This window comes from Ranitomeya variabilis, chromosome 2 (assembly GCF_051348905.1).
Source record: "Ranitomeya variabilis isolate aRanVar5 chromosome 2, aRanVar5.hap1, whole genome shotgun sequence".
Classification (NCBI taxonomy): domain Eukaryota; kingdom Metazoa; phylum Chordata; class Amphibia; order Anura; family Dendrobatidae; genus Ranitomeya; species Ranitomeya variabilis.
Genome location: NC_135233.1, coordinates 694,082,142 through 694,095,842, shown reverse-complemented (window position 1 = coordinate 694,095,842; position 13,701 = coordinate 694,082,142). Strand labels below are relative to the sequence as shown.

Genomic DNA, 13,701 nt, shown 5'->3' with positions numbered 1-13,701 from the left:
AATATGTCCCTTTTCCAATGACTCCTTAATATATTCCCGCATAGCAGCATGTTCAGGCACAGATAGATTAAATAAACGACCGTTTGGAAACTTACTGCCCGGAATCAGATCTATAGTACAATCGCAATCTCTGTGCGGAGGTAGTGAACCAAGTTTAGGCTCCTCAAAAACGTCACGATAATCAGATAAAAATTCCGGAATCTCAGAGGGAATAGATGACGAAATGGAAACCAAAGGTACGTCCCCATGAGTCCCCTGACATCCCCAGCTTAACACAGACATTGCTTTCCAGTCGAGGACTGGGTTATGAGATTGCAGCCATGGCAATCCAAGCACCAACACATCATGTAGATTATACAACACAAGGAAGCGAATAATCTCCTGGTGATCCGGATTAATACGCATAGTTACTTGTGTCCAGTATTGTGGTTTGTTACTAGCCAATGGCGTGGAGTCAATACCCTTCAGAGGTATAGGAACTTCCAGAGGCTCTAAATCAAACCCACAGCGTTTGGCAAAGGACCAATCCATAAGACTCAAAGCGGCGCCAGAGTCGACATAGGCGTCCGCGGTAATAGACGATAAAGAGCAAATCAGGGTCACAGATAGAATAAACTTAGACTGTAAAGTGCCAATTGAAACAGACTTATCAACCTTCTTAGTACGTTTAGAGCATGCTGATATAACATGAGTTGAATCACCACAATAGAAGCATAACCCATTTTTTCGCCTAAAATTCTGTCGTTCGCTTCTGGACAGAATTCTATCACATTGCATAATCTCTGGCGTCTTCTCAGTAGACACCGCCAAATGGTGCACAGGTTTGCGCTCCCGCAAACGCCGATCAATCTGAATAGCCATTGTCATGGACTCATTCAGACCTGTAGGCACAGGGAACCCCACCATAACATCTTTAATGGCATCAGAGAGACCCTCTCTGAATTTCGCCGCCAGGGCGCACTCATTCCACTGAGTAAGCACAGACCACTTACGAAATTTTTGGCAGTATATTTCAGCCTCATCTTGCCCTTGAGACAGGGCCATTAAGGCTTTTTCAGCCTGAATTTCTAAATGAGGTTCCTCATAAAGCAACCCCAAAGCCAGAAAAAACGCATCCACACTGAGCAACGCAGGATCCCCTGGTGCCAAAGCAAATGCCCAATCCTGAGGGTCGCCCCGGAGCAAGGAAATTACAATCCTGACCTGCTGTGCAGGATCTCCAGCGGAGCGAGATCTCAGAGACAAAAATAATTTACAATTATGTTTGAAATTCTGGAAGCGAGATCTATCCCCGGAGAAAAATTCAGGTAAAGGAATTCTAGGTTCAGATGTAGGAGCATGAATAACGAAATCCTGTAAGCTTTGAACCTTCATAGCAAGATTATTCAAACCCGTAGCTAAACTCTGAGGATCCATATTAATCAGGTGAAATCAGAACCATTCAAGGATTAGAAGGAGAGAGAGACGAAGGCTGCAGTAAGCAGAGATGCTAGTGAATCAACTAATGAGCAAACTCAGGAAAAAAAAAAAAAAAAATCTCTGCAGACTTCTTTTCTCTCCTTTCTTCTGCCAATTATTTTAACTCTTGGCCGGCCAAACTGTCATGGTTCTCAATGGCAAGAGAACGTAATAAAGCATACAAAAGGACTAGCTCTTTGAAGATGGGAACTCGAGCTGACCATGAGCTAAACCTACCGCACAACTAACAGTGGCCGGGTAGCGTACCTACGTTTTATCCCTAGACGCCCAGCGCCAGCCGGAGAACTGACTGACCCTAGCAGAGGAAAATACAGACCTGGCTTACCTCTAGAGAAATTTTCCCCAAAAGGCAGACAGTAGCCCCCACATATATTGGCGGTGATTTTAGAGGAAATTGACATACGAAGTATGAAGATAGGTTTAGCAAATTGAGGTCCGCTTACTAGATAGTAGGAAGACAGAAAAGGGAACTTCACGGTCAGCTGAAAACCCTTTCAAAATACCATCCTGAAATTACTTTAAGACTCTAATATCAACTCATGACACCAGAGTGGCAATTTCAGCTCACAAGAGCTTCCAGCCTCAGAAATATTCAATCACAGAGAACTGGAACAAAAATGCAAAACAAACTTAGGACAACAAGTCCAACTTAGCTGATAGTTGTCTAGGAGCAGGAACATGCAACAGAAAGGCTTCTGGTAACATTGTTGGCCGGCATAGAAATGACTGAGGAGCAAGGCTAAATAGAAAACTCCCACATCCAGATGGAAAACAGGTGAACAGAGGAGATGAAGCACACAAGTGCAGTACCACCAGAAACCACCGGGGGAGCCCAGAAACCAAATTCACAACAACATAGCCTGATTCTAACCCTAATTCTAACCCTAGTTCTAACCCTAACCCTAGTTCTAACCCTATCCCTTATGGAAAAATAAAAGTAAATATAATTTCTTTTTTTTATTATTGTCCCTACCAATGGGGGTGATAAAGGGGGGGTTCATTTACTTTTTTTACTTTGATCACTGTGATAGGTTTTATCACAGTGATCAAAATGTACCTGGAATGAATCTGCCGGCCAGCAGATTCGTCAGGCGCACTGCACATGCGCCCGCCATTTTGGAAGGTGGCGGCGCCCATGTAGAAGACGGACACCGGGAGGCTCGAGAAGTATGAGGGGGGGAATCGGAGCACGGGGGGGATCGGAGCACGGGCGATGGGATCGGAGCACAGTGGGAGCAGACAGGAGGACGGGGGGAGTGGACAGGAGGACGGAGGGGAGCGGAGCACAGGACGGAGGACTGGGGAGGAGATCGGTGGCGGTTGCGGGGGCAGATCAGGGTTTCCAGCCATGGCCGATGATATTGCAGCATAGGTGAAATATTACAAATCGCTCTGATTGGCTGTTTCACTTTCAACAGCCAATCAGAGTGATCGTAGCCACGGGGGGGGGGGGTGAAGCCATCCCCCATGGGCTGAAGCACCACTCCCCCTGCCCCTTCAGTTCAGGTGAAAATGGAGTTAATCCTTTCAAACGACCTGCAGGGACACGATCCCTCCGTGACGCATGCGCTGTATCACAGGTCGGATTGGTACCGACTTTCATGACGCAGCGTATGCGTCATAGGTCGGGAAGGGGTTAAAGAGAGTCTGACAATAAACCTAAAAAATAGTTATACAGGGAACTTAGCCCTTATAAAAATAATAGTAGCAAGATATATTTCATTGTTATAATTAGTTTGAAAAGGCTTTATGTTCCATATGAATGCTTTGGTGCATCCTTGTCGTAGCCAAGTGCTTGGTGAACCGTTAGGCACCCCTCAATTTGCTTACTGAGTTCCCTGACTCTGATTGGCATTGCTCGATTGGCCAGAGTGGGCAGTGTCTGAGACCTAATCGCTGTGCGTGCTGTTATGATCCGGTGACCTTGGAGCCGCATGAGACTTTCTCAGGAGTAGGTGGAACCTGTACTGACCGCAAACCCTAAACTGTCACCGCAACTAGAAGTAGCCGTGGGGTGTACCTAACACATCCTAGACACCTCGACACAGCCGGAGGACTAAATACCCCTATAGATGGAAATGGGAATTCTATCTTGCCTCAGAGCAGGACCCCAAAGGATAGGCAGCCCCCCACAAATATTGACTGTGAGTATTAGAGGAAAGAGACACGCAGGCAGAAATCAGGATTTAGCAAAAGAGGCCACGCTAGCTAAATAGAAAAGGATAGGACAGAATACTAAGCGGTCAGTATTAAAACCCTAAAAATATCCACAGCAGATGATACAAAAATTCCACATCTTACTAAAGACATGGAATGTATATCTGCATCTCCTGAGAATCCAACTTGACTGAAATATCCAAACACAGTCTAAGCTGGACAAGAAAAAACATTGAATAGTACTGAATTGTAAAGCACACAGCATGTGTGCTGCAGAAACAAAACCAGACACTTATCTTTGCTGATTTGGCAGCAGGGCAGGAGGAACCAGACAGAGATGCAAAACCTCCAAGAACAATGGACAACTGGCAAGGGCTATTGAATCCTGCACACCTAAATATCCCAGTCAGAGCTGCAATCAGCAGGAACACCTGCCCAGGATTGCAACGCAGGGACAACTGCATTACTACCAACAACCACCGGAGGGAACCCAAGAGCAGAATTCACAACAGCGTGCACATTGGTTATAAAGGAGTAAGCGGCGTACACACAGTACGAGGGCGAGTCTTTCTTCCAGCATTGCTTTCTGTCAGTGGCTGCCTCTTTCTACACCCAGAAGCATACCGTGCAGCTCCAGAGAGGATCGGATATATTCTCCTCCTGTCTTCACTGCATGCAGAAAATAGGCCAATGTTAGCGCTGATACTGACCTATTCTGTGATGCAGTGAAAACATCAGGAGTACATATCCGATCCTCTCTGCTCACTAGGCCTCTAGGTATATCAGTGTACTGAGCGGGAGCTGTCATCAAGAGGCAATGATGAAATGGGGTACCAACCCCGTACTGTGTGACTGCTGCTGACTCCCTTATAGTCAGTATGGATGTGTAGGGTTCAAGCAGCGCTAGCTGTCAATCAGAGTCAGGGAACTGCCCAGTATACAAATTGGGGTGGACATAACTGTAGACCAAACTCTTGGCCACACCAAGGGTGCACCAAAGCCCAGTCATTTGCATATGGAATATAAAGCATTTTCAAACTACAGCATGAAAATGTATTGTTAGGGCTAGCGGAACGCACCAAATAATTAGAAAGATAGTGTAAGGTGCGTTCACAGCCCGTAGTCCACCGTGCAGAGATGGAACCTGCTGCTAGGTAATGACAGACTATATGGCGGTACAATGTGGATACACACACGGGTTAACTTCACCCTGTGTGAAGGAAGCAAACCCTGTTGCGTCACAGGGCCGCGGTACCGCACCAAGAGCGCAAGCAAGGAGTCTCAGAACTCAATCCCAAGACACAGGATTAGAGTTTGTCTAGACCACTTGCGCTCGGCACCGCAACTGGGGTGTCAGAGCAACTGCAAAAATAACTTAAATGCACAAGAGTGCATGCAGTGCCGCACTGGCGGACGCCACTAACCACCCAGACTTGGGATAGGAAAGCGCTCTAATAGCGCACGGCGCCGCACTGGCGGTCACAGCAATTAGACGCTGTTTCGTGTTTATTGCTGATGGCTCAGCCGGGCGCTAGATAGCAGACATCCACCTTACGCGAGCAGTCATACACAAGGGAGGGGATGATTAATGAACGACTTTCACTCATCAACACACACACGATTTCAAGAGTACACTAGCGCATGGCCGAGTGGCCATGCGAACCTTTTATAGCGGCAGTGCTACAAGACCTTCCAGATGGACAAATAGAAGCCGCAACAGGACCTGAGCATGTGACCCCCGACCTCCAATGGGAGGTCGTCCCGTGGGCATGCTCAGTAAGGGAAAAGCAGGACTTAGTCCCAGAAAGACCTGCTCGCTGCTGAACATTGCTGGCTACAAGGACAGAGCCTTGAAGGGCAGTAGTAGCCAGTCGTTTAGTATCAGCCTGAGCTAGACGCTAGGACCAACGTCTCTGCTGAGCAGACTCCACTGCGGCTGGAGAAGAATGGGAGACCGCAGCGGAGATGGTTTGAGATTCCCCTTGTGCAGAGGTGGGAACTCGGCACCTAACATGTATACTGCTAATATAATCTTTATAGGGGTTACATCTCCTTTATAGCTGTATTTTTCTAGTTTAGTTTACATTTCAGGCATGACAGTTTTTCCATCCCAGGGAAACTTTTGCCTAGCATTGCAGGTTGCCAAAATTCCCTGCTCAGATAGAGCTATGCTAGCTGTTAGAAGCAGGCAGTCACGTGACCATAAGCATGCAATTTGCGTACTGGCGGTTACATGCTGACTAGCTCCTCGTCCACGTCTCTCAATAGAAAAGTTTCTGGTTGGCACATGACTGTAGCCATGCAAATCGCATTCTGACGCTCCTTTGATGATCGTTCGAGCAGTCAAAAGAACAGAATCCTAACTGTGCTAATTGCACAATGTCAGAATTCAGCAATATATCGTGACCGCAGAAATGTATTTGAATCTTGAAAAACCCCTTTATCCTGTATTTCATCTCTTGAACTCAATATAACAACTATATAATGTGCATCCATAGAAAGTGTGGTTTTTGATCACTTCTGTAAAAATTCCCTCTGGAACTGCAAGAATTGTGGTTGCCTCATTGACGAGACTGGCCCTTGGTTCAAGCAGCACTGTTATAGAGAAAAAATAAAATCTGCTACACTTTGGAATACAGATTAATTGCACTAAAAGTTTTAAAGATATCCCATCAACAACATGAAATACTAATCCACAGGATAGATGATAAATGTAGGATTACTGGGGATCGGACCAATGGGTTACCCACCATTTATGAGAATAGGGATCCTGTGCAACTTTGAACACTCCCTGTATACATGAGAGCAGTGGTCAGGGCCGGACTGGCCATCTGGCAATTCTGGCAAATGCCAGAAGGGCCTGTCTGGCTGTGGGCTGCCTTGTCTGCTACTTTGTTAACAGAATCGATGTTCTCAAGATACCTATACTGTTAACAGTTGTGATGGAGCACAAAGTTGCTGACTCTGTCACTTACCTCAGCAGGCCACAGGTATCATTAGAAATAGTCTTGTAGAAAATCTTCCTTTCCTCCATCCAGGGTAATATTAGTAATATATCCCATCTGGTTCATGGGGACGGGGACAACATGGGCCTGTGTGATTTCAAAATACCAGGGCTGAATTTCAGCCCCAGTCCGTACCTGGCAGTGGTCACTATCACTCACATAGACTTGTTGAAGTCATGAATAGGCTGTGCCGCTATGTTAATATGAGAGACATTTAGCGGTCTTCTATTCTTTAGTCCCATAATGTACTGCGATATACATACAATGTAAAGGGCGGGTGGTTCAAGATGAATCTTGGAAGTGACAAAGTAGTAGTAGTTTGCGCCCCCTACAGTGCAGAAGAAATTTTATACTTCAGCGTCTTGTGGTTCGGACTGTCCTAAATATAAATGTGGTCTTTTCCGAACACTTGTTTTTGCAGAGGCTTATACAGTTATTTATACTTGATACATTGCAAGTAATGCACTTGTCAGATTCAGAAAGGGCCAGAGCAGGTGTGAAAGTCTTATTCTCCAACCCACAAAGGCCTTCCCTATTGAGTAAGAGAGATTGCATTATACCGCATTCACACACATGCGTGTCACAGTCTGAATTCTGGCCCGAACTATCTGCGGGCCTCCTGCCCTGGAATTAACAGTCTTGTTTATGCCTAATCTGCTGTCAAGTTGAGTTCAGGAGACCCGCAGACAGTCCGTGCATCCTGGTGTGTATTCAGACTGTGACACATGGATGTGTCAATGAGGCATTATTCTAGAGATATGGACACATGCAACTTCTAGTGCTATGATGCAAAGTTTTTGTAAAAACATTATTGTTTTGCTACAGTTAGGAACATCGCAACGAAAAACATGATAATAACAGTGATAAAGATACATATAATCAGTATACATTGGCGTGTGTCTTAGAAGGGGTATAAGAGAACTAGTGCAATAAGTTGGTTAGAATTTGGTATAAAAATACAGTAAGCCTTGAAAATGTTCTCACATTAAAGCATTCTCATTGGGGTGGTCAAGTTGTAGACTGAAGACTGATCTGAAGGGGCCGATATTGACTAGATTGATATGTATGGGGGCCTCCCAGTTCTTCCCCGACTAGTGATCTAAGGAAGCCCCTATACACATTAGGGCTTAGGGTCTGGCAGTTTGAATTGAAACAGCCGACACTTTTCTATTCTGGAGTAAAGCTCCTGGCAGACCTGTCTAGACTACCGTCTTTAGTGCGGAAGCGAGTGTCATAGGATTTTTCAGCGCTCTCTCTTGCATTAACTATGATAGTTACGAGGGACAAGCAAGATGTTGTTCAGTGTAGACTATGGGTGGTCCGTACTACAGGTTATTGGCAAAAATCACAGATAGATTAATTTAGAAAAATGGTCATTGTGCACTGCAATCGATTTGTGAAAGTGGAGGTAGCCTTTAATTGATACCATTGGAGTGGGTAGGTGTAAGCATCTTAGTGGGTGAGCTCCTGAGTATGGGTATGACTAATAAATTAATTTACCCATAAAACTGCGTTCAAAAAGTCATCATCTTTAAACTGTAGAGTATCCTGAACTCTGCCAGCAGCTTTCATTGCATTACAGTTATCCTTAGTAAGCGTAGATTATTAATTACATCTTTATTTCCCATTTGCTTTTATTTCTGTCCATTATGACATTAATCCCTTGTCCTCTTTAATTTGGGACAGAACTGGCAGATCACAGCGTTCGTGTGACTCCACATTGCTTCGATTTTAGTCTCATTAATTTCCGAGCTACACTATAAAGTCTAAAAATGTCTTGGACTTGAAGTTGTTTACACAGAATACCAGCAGATCTAAAGTTACAGAATGGGGGCTGGATGTGAAGGCTTAAAAATGGTCCACTCCCAGGTCTACGTCACTGGAGACTCATCTGCCTGGGTCATTTTAATCTGGATTAGTTTACTTTCAAATGTTGTGGGATTTTTTTTCTTTTAAACGGTTTGCTCTGCACATCCCAGCTGAAGTGACTGCCTTGATCCTTGTCGTTGTAGTTGGAAGAGCTTCATAGAGACTCTGTAGCGCAATCCATTCCGCTAGATCCTGTCCTCACAGTAAGCCTGCATCCAGCTGCCAGTGGTACCGCGTTCAGTCAGCTACGTTCACCGGATAATCCCTTATCCGCAGAAGGTAAGTTCTTACAGATGTTGTCAAAATTCTTCCTAAACCTCAGTAACAATCCGAGTGCCGAAGTGCTTTGCTGAAATGTGACTCTGCCTTGGAAGACAGACGGGATCTTCAGACACCTCAGCTGTTCATCTACTTTTCTGGCCAGTGATTTATTAACAAGATAATATTGACAAGTCGTAATGTAAGTCATATGTCACTCGGAGGTAATCACGACATTCCTTCTATGTAGGTTTCCTTCAACAGCTGTTGAGTGAAATGACAGCATGAGAGTTTTTTAGCCAGCACGTTCCTTATTTAGAAAGATGGTTTCACCTGTAGTATTTTTTATGATCTTCCATGTATATACATGTATATATTTACACAGAATGCCATACCACAAAGAGAACTTGTTAAAAATACCAGCCCTGCTTTACGTCAGAAGAAGTTTAGATTCAGAAGCTGTACTCGGCTCATATGTCCTGACCCTCTTTTTCCAGCTTGCAGGCATTAGCTATAGTGTAGGACCTTCAATAGGAAAAAAAGAAACTTGGATGCATGACAAGGATAGCGACTAAAGTAAGGATGTTTATTAGTAGAAGTATGAAGGCAGTGTCCTGGTGACCTTGAAGAAGACGCGTAGAAGATGCCAAAGACCCGTGATCTAGAAGGAAATTATGACTCCAGCTAATGATATGGATATTTACACCTAAAGAGAAACTATGCGGCATCAAGAGGGAGGGAATGAGAAGATTTCCCATCTGTTGTGACTGATCAAGCTATGTGGAATGAAAATGAGAACACTCCAGAGTTATGTAACAGCCAGAGACACCAGGGCAGGTATGGGACTTGTCATTTGTCTGGGAGCAGCAGTAAGGTAAAAGATAGGGACAGAAGTCGCAGCGCTTTCCAGAACAGGTCCATCAACACTAAAGCCCACCTGAATAGTGGTGGCCAAGATGATACATTGGGACTTCAGGAGCAGAATCTGCAGTTAAAGAAGAAATGTGACAAACTCAGGAGGAGCCACATAAAGGAACGGGAAGTGTGGATGAAAGAGAAGGAAGGACTTTTGAAGGAAGTTACGGATTTAAAAGTAAATTCTGTGTTTTATTTGTGAATTGTTATGGAGGGATGATTGCTATATGGCAATGTTGGGGGTCATAAAAATACAAACTTAAAGTGTTTATAAAATGACTGCTTATAATAATAATTTGAGTATAATTTTCCTAATCTGAGATATTTCCTAGTTTGTTGCTGAAAGTTCTAGTACTTTGACGCGCTCCATTTCTGTAGATTATTTTATAAATGTCACCACAGATGCCTTTTGCATAGTAAAATAGATCATCTTTTATTGCTACAGACAACAGTATTTTCTGTAATGAGAACGAAACCACAGAAAAGTCACTAATATATACAATATATCTCACAGGGTTGCATGAGTGAGAAGGCTGGCATAGTTCTATACATGGTTTACATATGAGGTGTACAATATGGTACATTTGATTAAATTCTAAAATAGCGTACAAACTACATTATGTCACTGATACAGTATGTGGCTGAAACGCCTATGGTAAGTCATTTGGGAATTTATTCTTTATGAAAAAGACTATTTTTTATCCCTTAAAGTAAAATGTGAAAACATTATCAATTTTGTGAAATTGGCCCCCGATCCTTCCTCCTCATAGCTCAGGTACATGTAGATAGCCCAAGGTACGAAACTTTTTAGCTGTTGCCTAGAAGGTATTTTGTTACCTATTGTGTTCTTCATAAATAAATCAGGTGGTCTACATCATTAGAGAAGTTAGGAATGTATCTGGTGTGATGTATTAATTGAGTAAAGGAAGACTTGAGCTTGGCTTGGATGCATCATGGTCCTCCAACTCCAACTGTATTAACTGCACTTTTTGAAATAAGTAAAAATATCATGCGCAATATTTTTCTATATTCTCAGTCAGTGGAAGAGGTATAGGCATATGTTTGGCCTCATTGTCTCAACTAGTCTGGCTGATTGTAAACACCGACTACTGCGTGAATTTAGCCTAAATCCACAGCTGTGGCAATACAGCTAGAAGAGTAAAATAATTCCCTGCCATTGCAGATCCCGTACAGGCAACTCCTGAGGTCCTCGCTGGCTCTGGAAGTGGTGTCTGCCCTGTTCAGAAGTCTTGGCACCGCTGTCGCCTGGTCACTGCAGCCTATTCTGCACTACAGCAGTACTGTGACTTCTGGACAGAGCAGACATGGCTTTCAGAAGGTGTGAATTCATCCGTTTTTAATTTTTAAGCAATCATTGCCTAAAAAAAAAATTAAAGGACAACCTCTTTAGTCATATAGTTAGGATAACAAAATAGATTTCAACTGTTTCATTCTTCTTTTTGGGAATTCTCTTTGACAACCAGTATAGTCATCATATTGACCTTCACTGTGGTTGGCACTAGTAATGAGGGATCGTGCTTGTGTTTTCCAAGCATACTCGAGTGCTAACAGAGTATCTTCGACATGCTCGAATACCATGTTCGAGTCCCCGCGGCTGCATGTCTCAAGGCTGTTCCGACATGCATGGATTGCCTAACAAACGGGCAATCCACCAGCAGCGAGACATGCAGCCGCGTGGACTTGGACATAGTGTTCGAGCACACCGAAGATACTCTATTAGCACACGAGTATGCTCGCACATCACTAGTTGGCACACATTTCCCAGATCTTGAATGCTAAGTAATCAGTGAAACAAAAGCAGATTTTGTTTTTTAGGAGAACTTGGCGTTAATACAAATACTTTGCATATATTTTGCTTTCATAGGAATAATTTGTAGAGTGTCACATAATGTGTTTGTTTGGCACAGGGCGTGTGTTTGAGCTTTCAGAGTCCAGCAGATGAATCACTGACAGATGTTGTTTCTGAACGCAGATCAAACCTTTTAGAACGGGAAGTCTCCAAGGCTCATATTCGGAGGGATGGGCATACCATTAAGGGAGAGAAGTGTGACCAATTGTTCACATTGTTACTGGTTTCCTATTCTGATGCAGAAAGTGTTTATGTAAAAAAAAAATTCTCCAAAACGTTCAAAGTTGCTTTTTTAGAATACAGTCCGGAGATGAGCAGCAGAAATGCTGAGTAGAAAGAGGATGATATTCTAAAGCATGTTTCAGAAAGCATTCCTAATATATAGGGCAGCAATGACTATCATGTGATGACATATCGGCACGGCACAATGCCTCCATACAAATAGTCATACTGCTTGCTTACGGGTTGATTTTGCTGACTTTTTTTTTCACTTGGAGGCTGGGGACTCGGCTTGTCCAAAAGCGGTAACAGATTTATTTCATCTCAGGAATGCTGCGTCCTTTGTGTGTATGGTGATATTCCATCACATCTTGCATGTTACAGGCAGGTGAAAACAGGGGGAACCTACTTGAGCTGAAGGCTGTTTTGGAAGTGATTCAGAGAGAACAGAGAAGAGAAGAAAAAAAATGGACTGACTTTCTCCTGCAGTTTCTCAATGATCGATGTGGGTGGGAGACTGAACGGATAGAGCTGAAGCAGTACATCTCCAAGGTATTGTACATGTAACCCATTCTTATTGAATAATGCAAACTGTATGCTAAATAGGAGAATGGTGAAAATGTCTGTAATCATTTACTGTAGTGAATCAGTATTCTTATCCATTCCTGTAAAAGAACACATTTTTTATATTTAGATGCTAGCCAGTCCTGTGATTGAAAGTAGTACGCCAGTTACCATGCCAACCAAACATGCCGAATTTAGTCGGGGCCCCGTTACAGGAAAATCATTTCTGTTTTAGTTACAGTCTTCTGTAAAATGTACTTTGCGGGCGATCACGAGTGATAAGGGTGGGTTGTCCAATTGCACTACTGGTGCAGAAAGTCTCAAGTTCAAAAATTCCATAAAGAATGGAGATCGGGCCAACCTAGCCTCATAATTGACAAAGGGGCTATCACCAGGTAAGAACAGGAGGGGACCCCCATACACATTTTGTTTATCTCCCTGGTTGTCACTAAGGCAAAAATAGTTATATTTCCCACACAACTTGTGCAGCTTTTAACATGTAAGTGCTAAAATGTGACTTTTATTCCTAGTGTGTAGGTATCCTAAATATTAATTGAAAGCATGATTACTCACGATGGACCGATTCACTAGTGATAAATTAATAAAGGACTCACAGGAGTATGATGCGTCAAATTCATTAAGAAGCGCACTCCACATAATGAATTTGGCTTCTTCTCCGTGGCTTACTTCTCCTTGGACCTTGCCAGAAATGCTCCTCCAGTCCCTGGCATTTTTGGTGTGAGACACATTGGCACTTCAGCTGACGGGAGGGCGTAACCACACCCCATCCTGGTAAAGGTCCACCTATTTTGGCGTAGCTGCTTCAAACTCTGCACCGCGCAAAAACTTTGTGATGTAGCAAAGCGCTTTGTTCAAGTTTTCTGTCGTAAAGGCTTTGGTGAATCGGGGGACAAAGTCACTTATGTATATTTTGGGGTGCTCATGACACCGCTATACAGACTGCAAGCTTTCTAAAATGATATGATGCAATGTCAGGGTGCGCCTGCAGAATGCCATCCTGTTGATCTATGAGGATTACTTTTTCTGACTGCGATTTAAATCGTTCTGCAGTCACAACGTGTTATGTGCCTCTGAGGAACAGTCCCTCCATGCTTAATAGTTATAGTTTCTAACTCTCTAAAGGGGTTGCCCCATGAAAGACAATTATTGCATATATGTAGTGGCAGCCGGACTGCTGTGATTCCCACTAAGTGGTAGGAAACCACTGTGCCACTCCTGCTGTCATTAATTGTATTGGATCAACCGTTCGGACTCTGGGAAAGCTGTGAAACAAGTATCACATAACTTTATTAGTACCTTTGTCACTTTATTTTAGTGAACTTCGGGGATAACTGATGACCGATG

The 13,701-nt window shown here is 43.6% G+C and overlaps 1 protein-coding gene across 3 annotated transcripts in view; it reads left to right on the top strand.

The window, feature by feature from the left end:
• MTCL3 (MTCL family member 3) overlaps positions 1-13,701 on the top strand; it is a 132,596-nt gene that overhangs the window by 96,726 nt on the left and 22,169 nt on the right. For 2 of the 3 annotated variants that reach the window (XM_077289413.1, XM_077289412.1), the window contains exons 7-8: positions 8,654-8,789; positions 12,157-12,294. In XM_077289413.1, coding sequence (XP_077145528.1) covers positions 8,654-8,670 — 17 coding nt within the window. In that variant the 3' untranslated portion in view covers positions 8,671-8,789; positions 12,157-12,294. Of the gene's footprint in view, positions 1-8,653; positions 8,790-9,269; positions 9,862-12,156; positions 12,325-13,701 lie in introns of those variants that run through there. The other variant, XM_077289415.1, reaches the window with a different exon arrangement.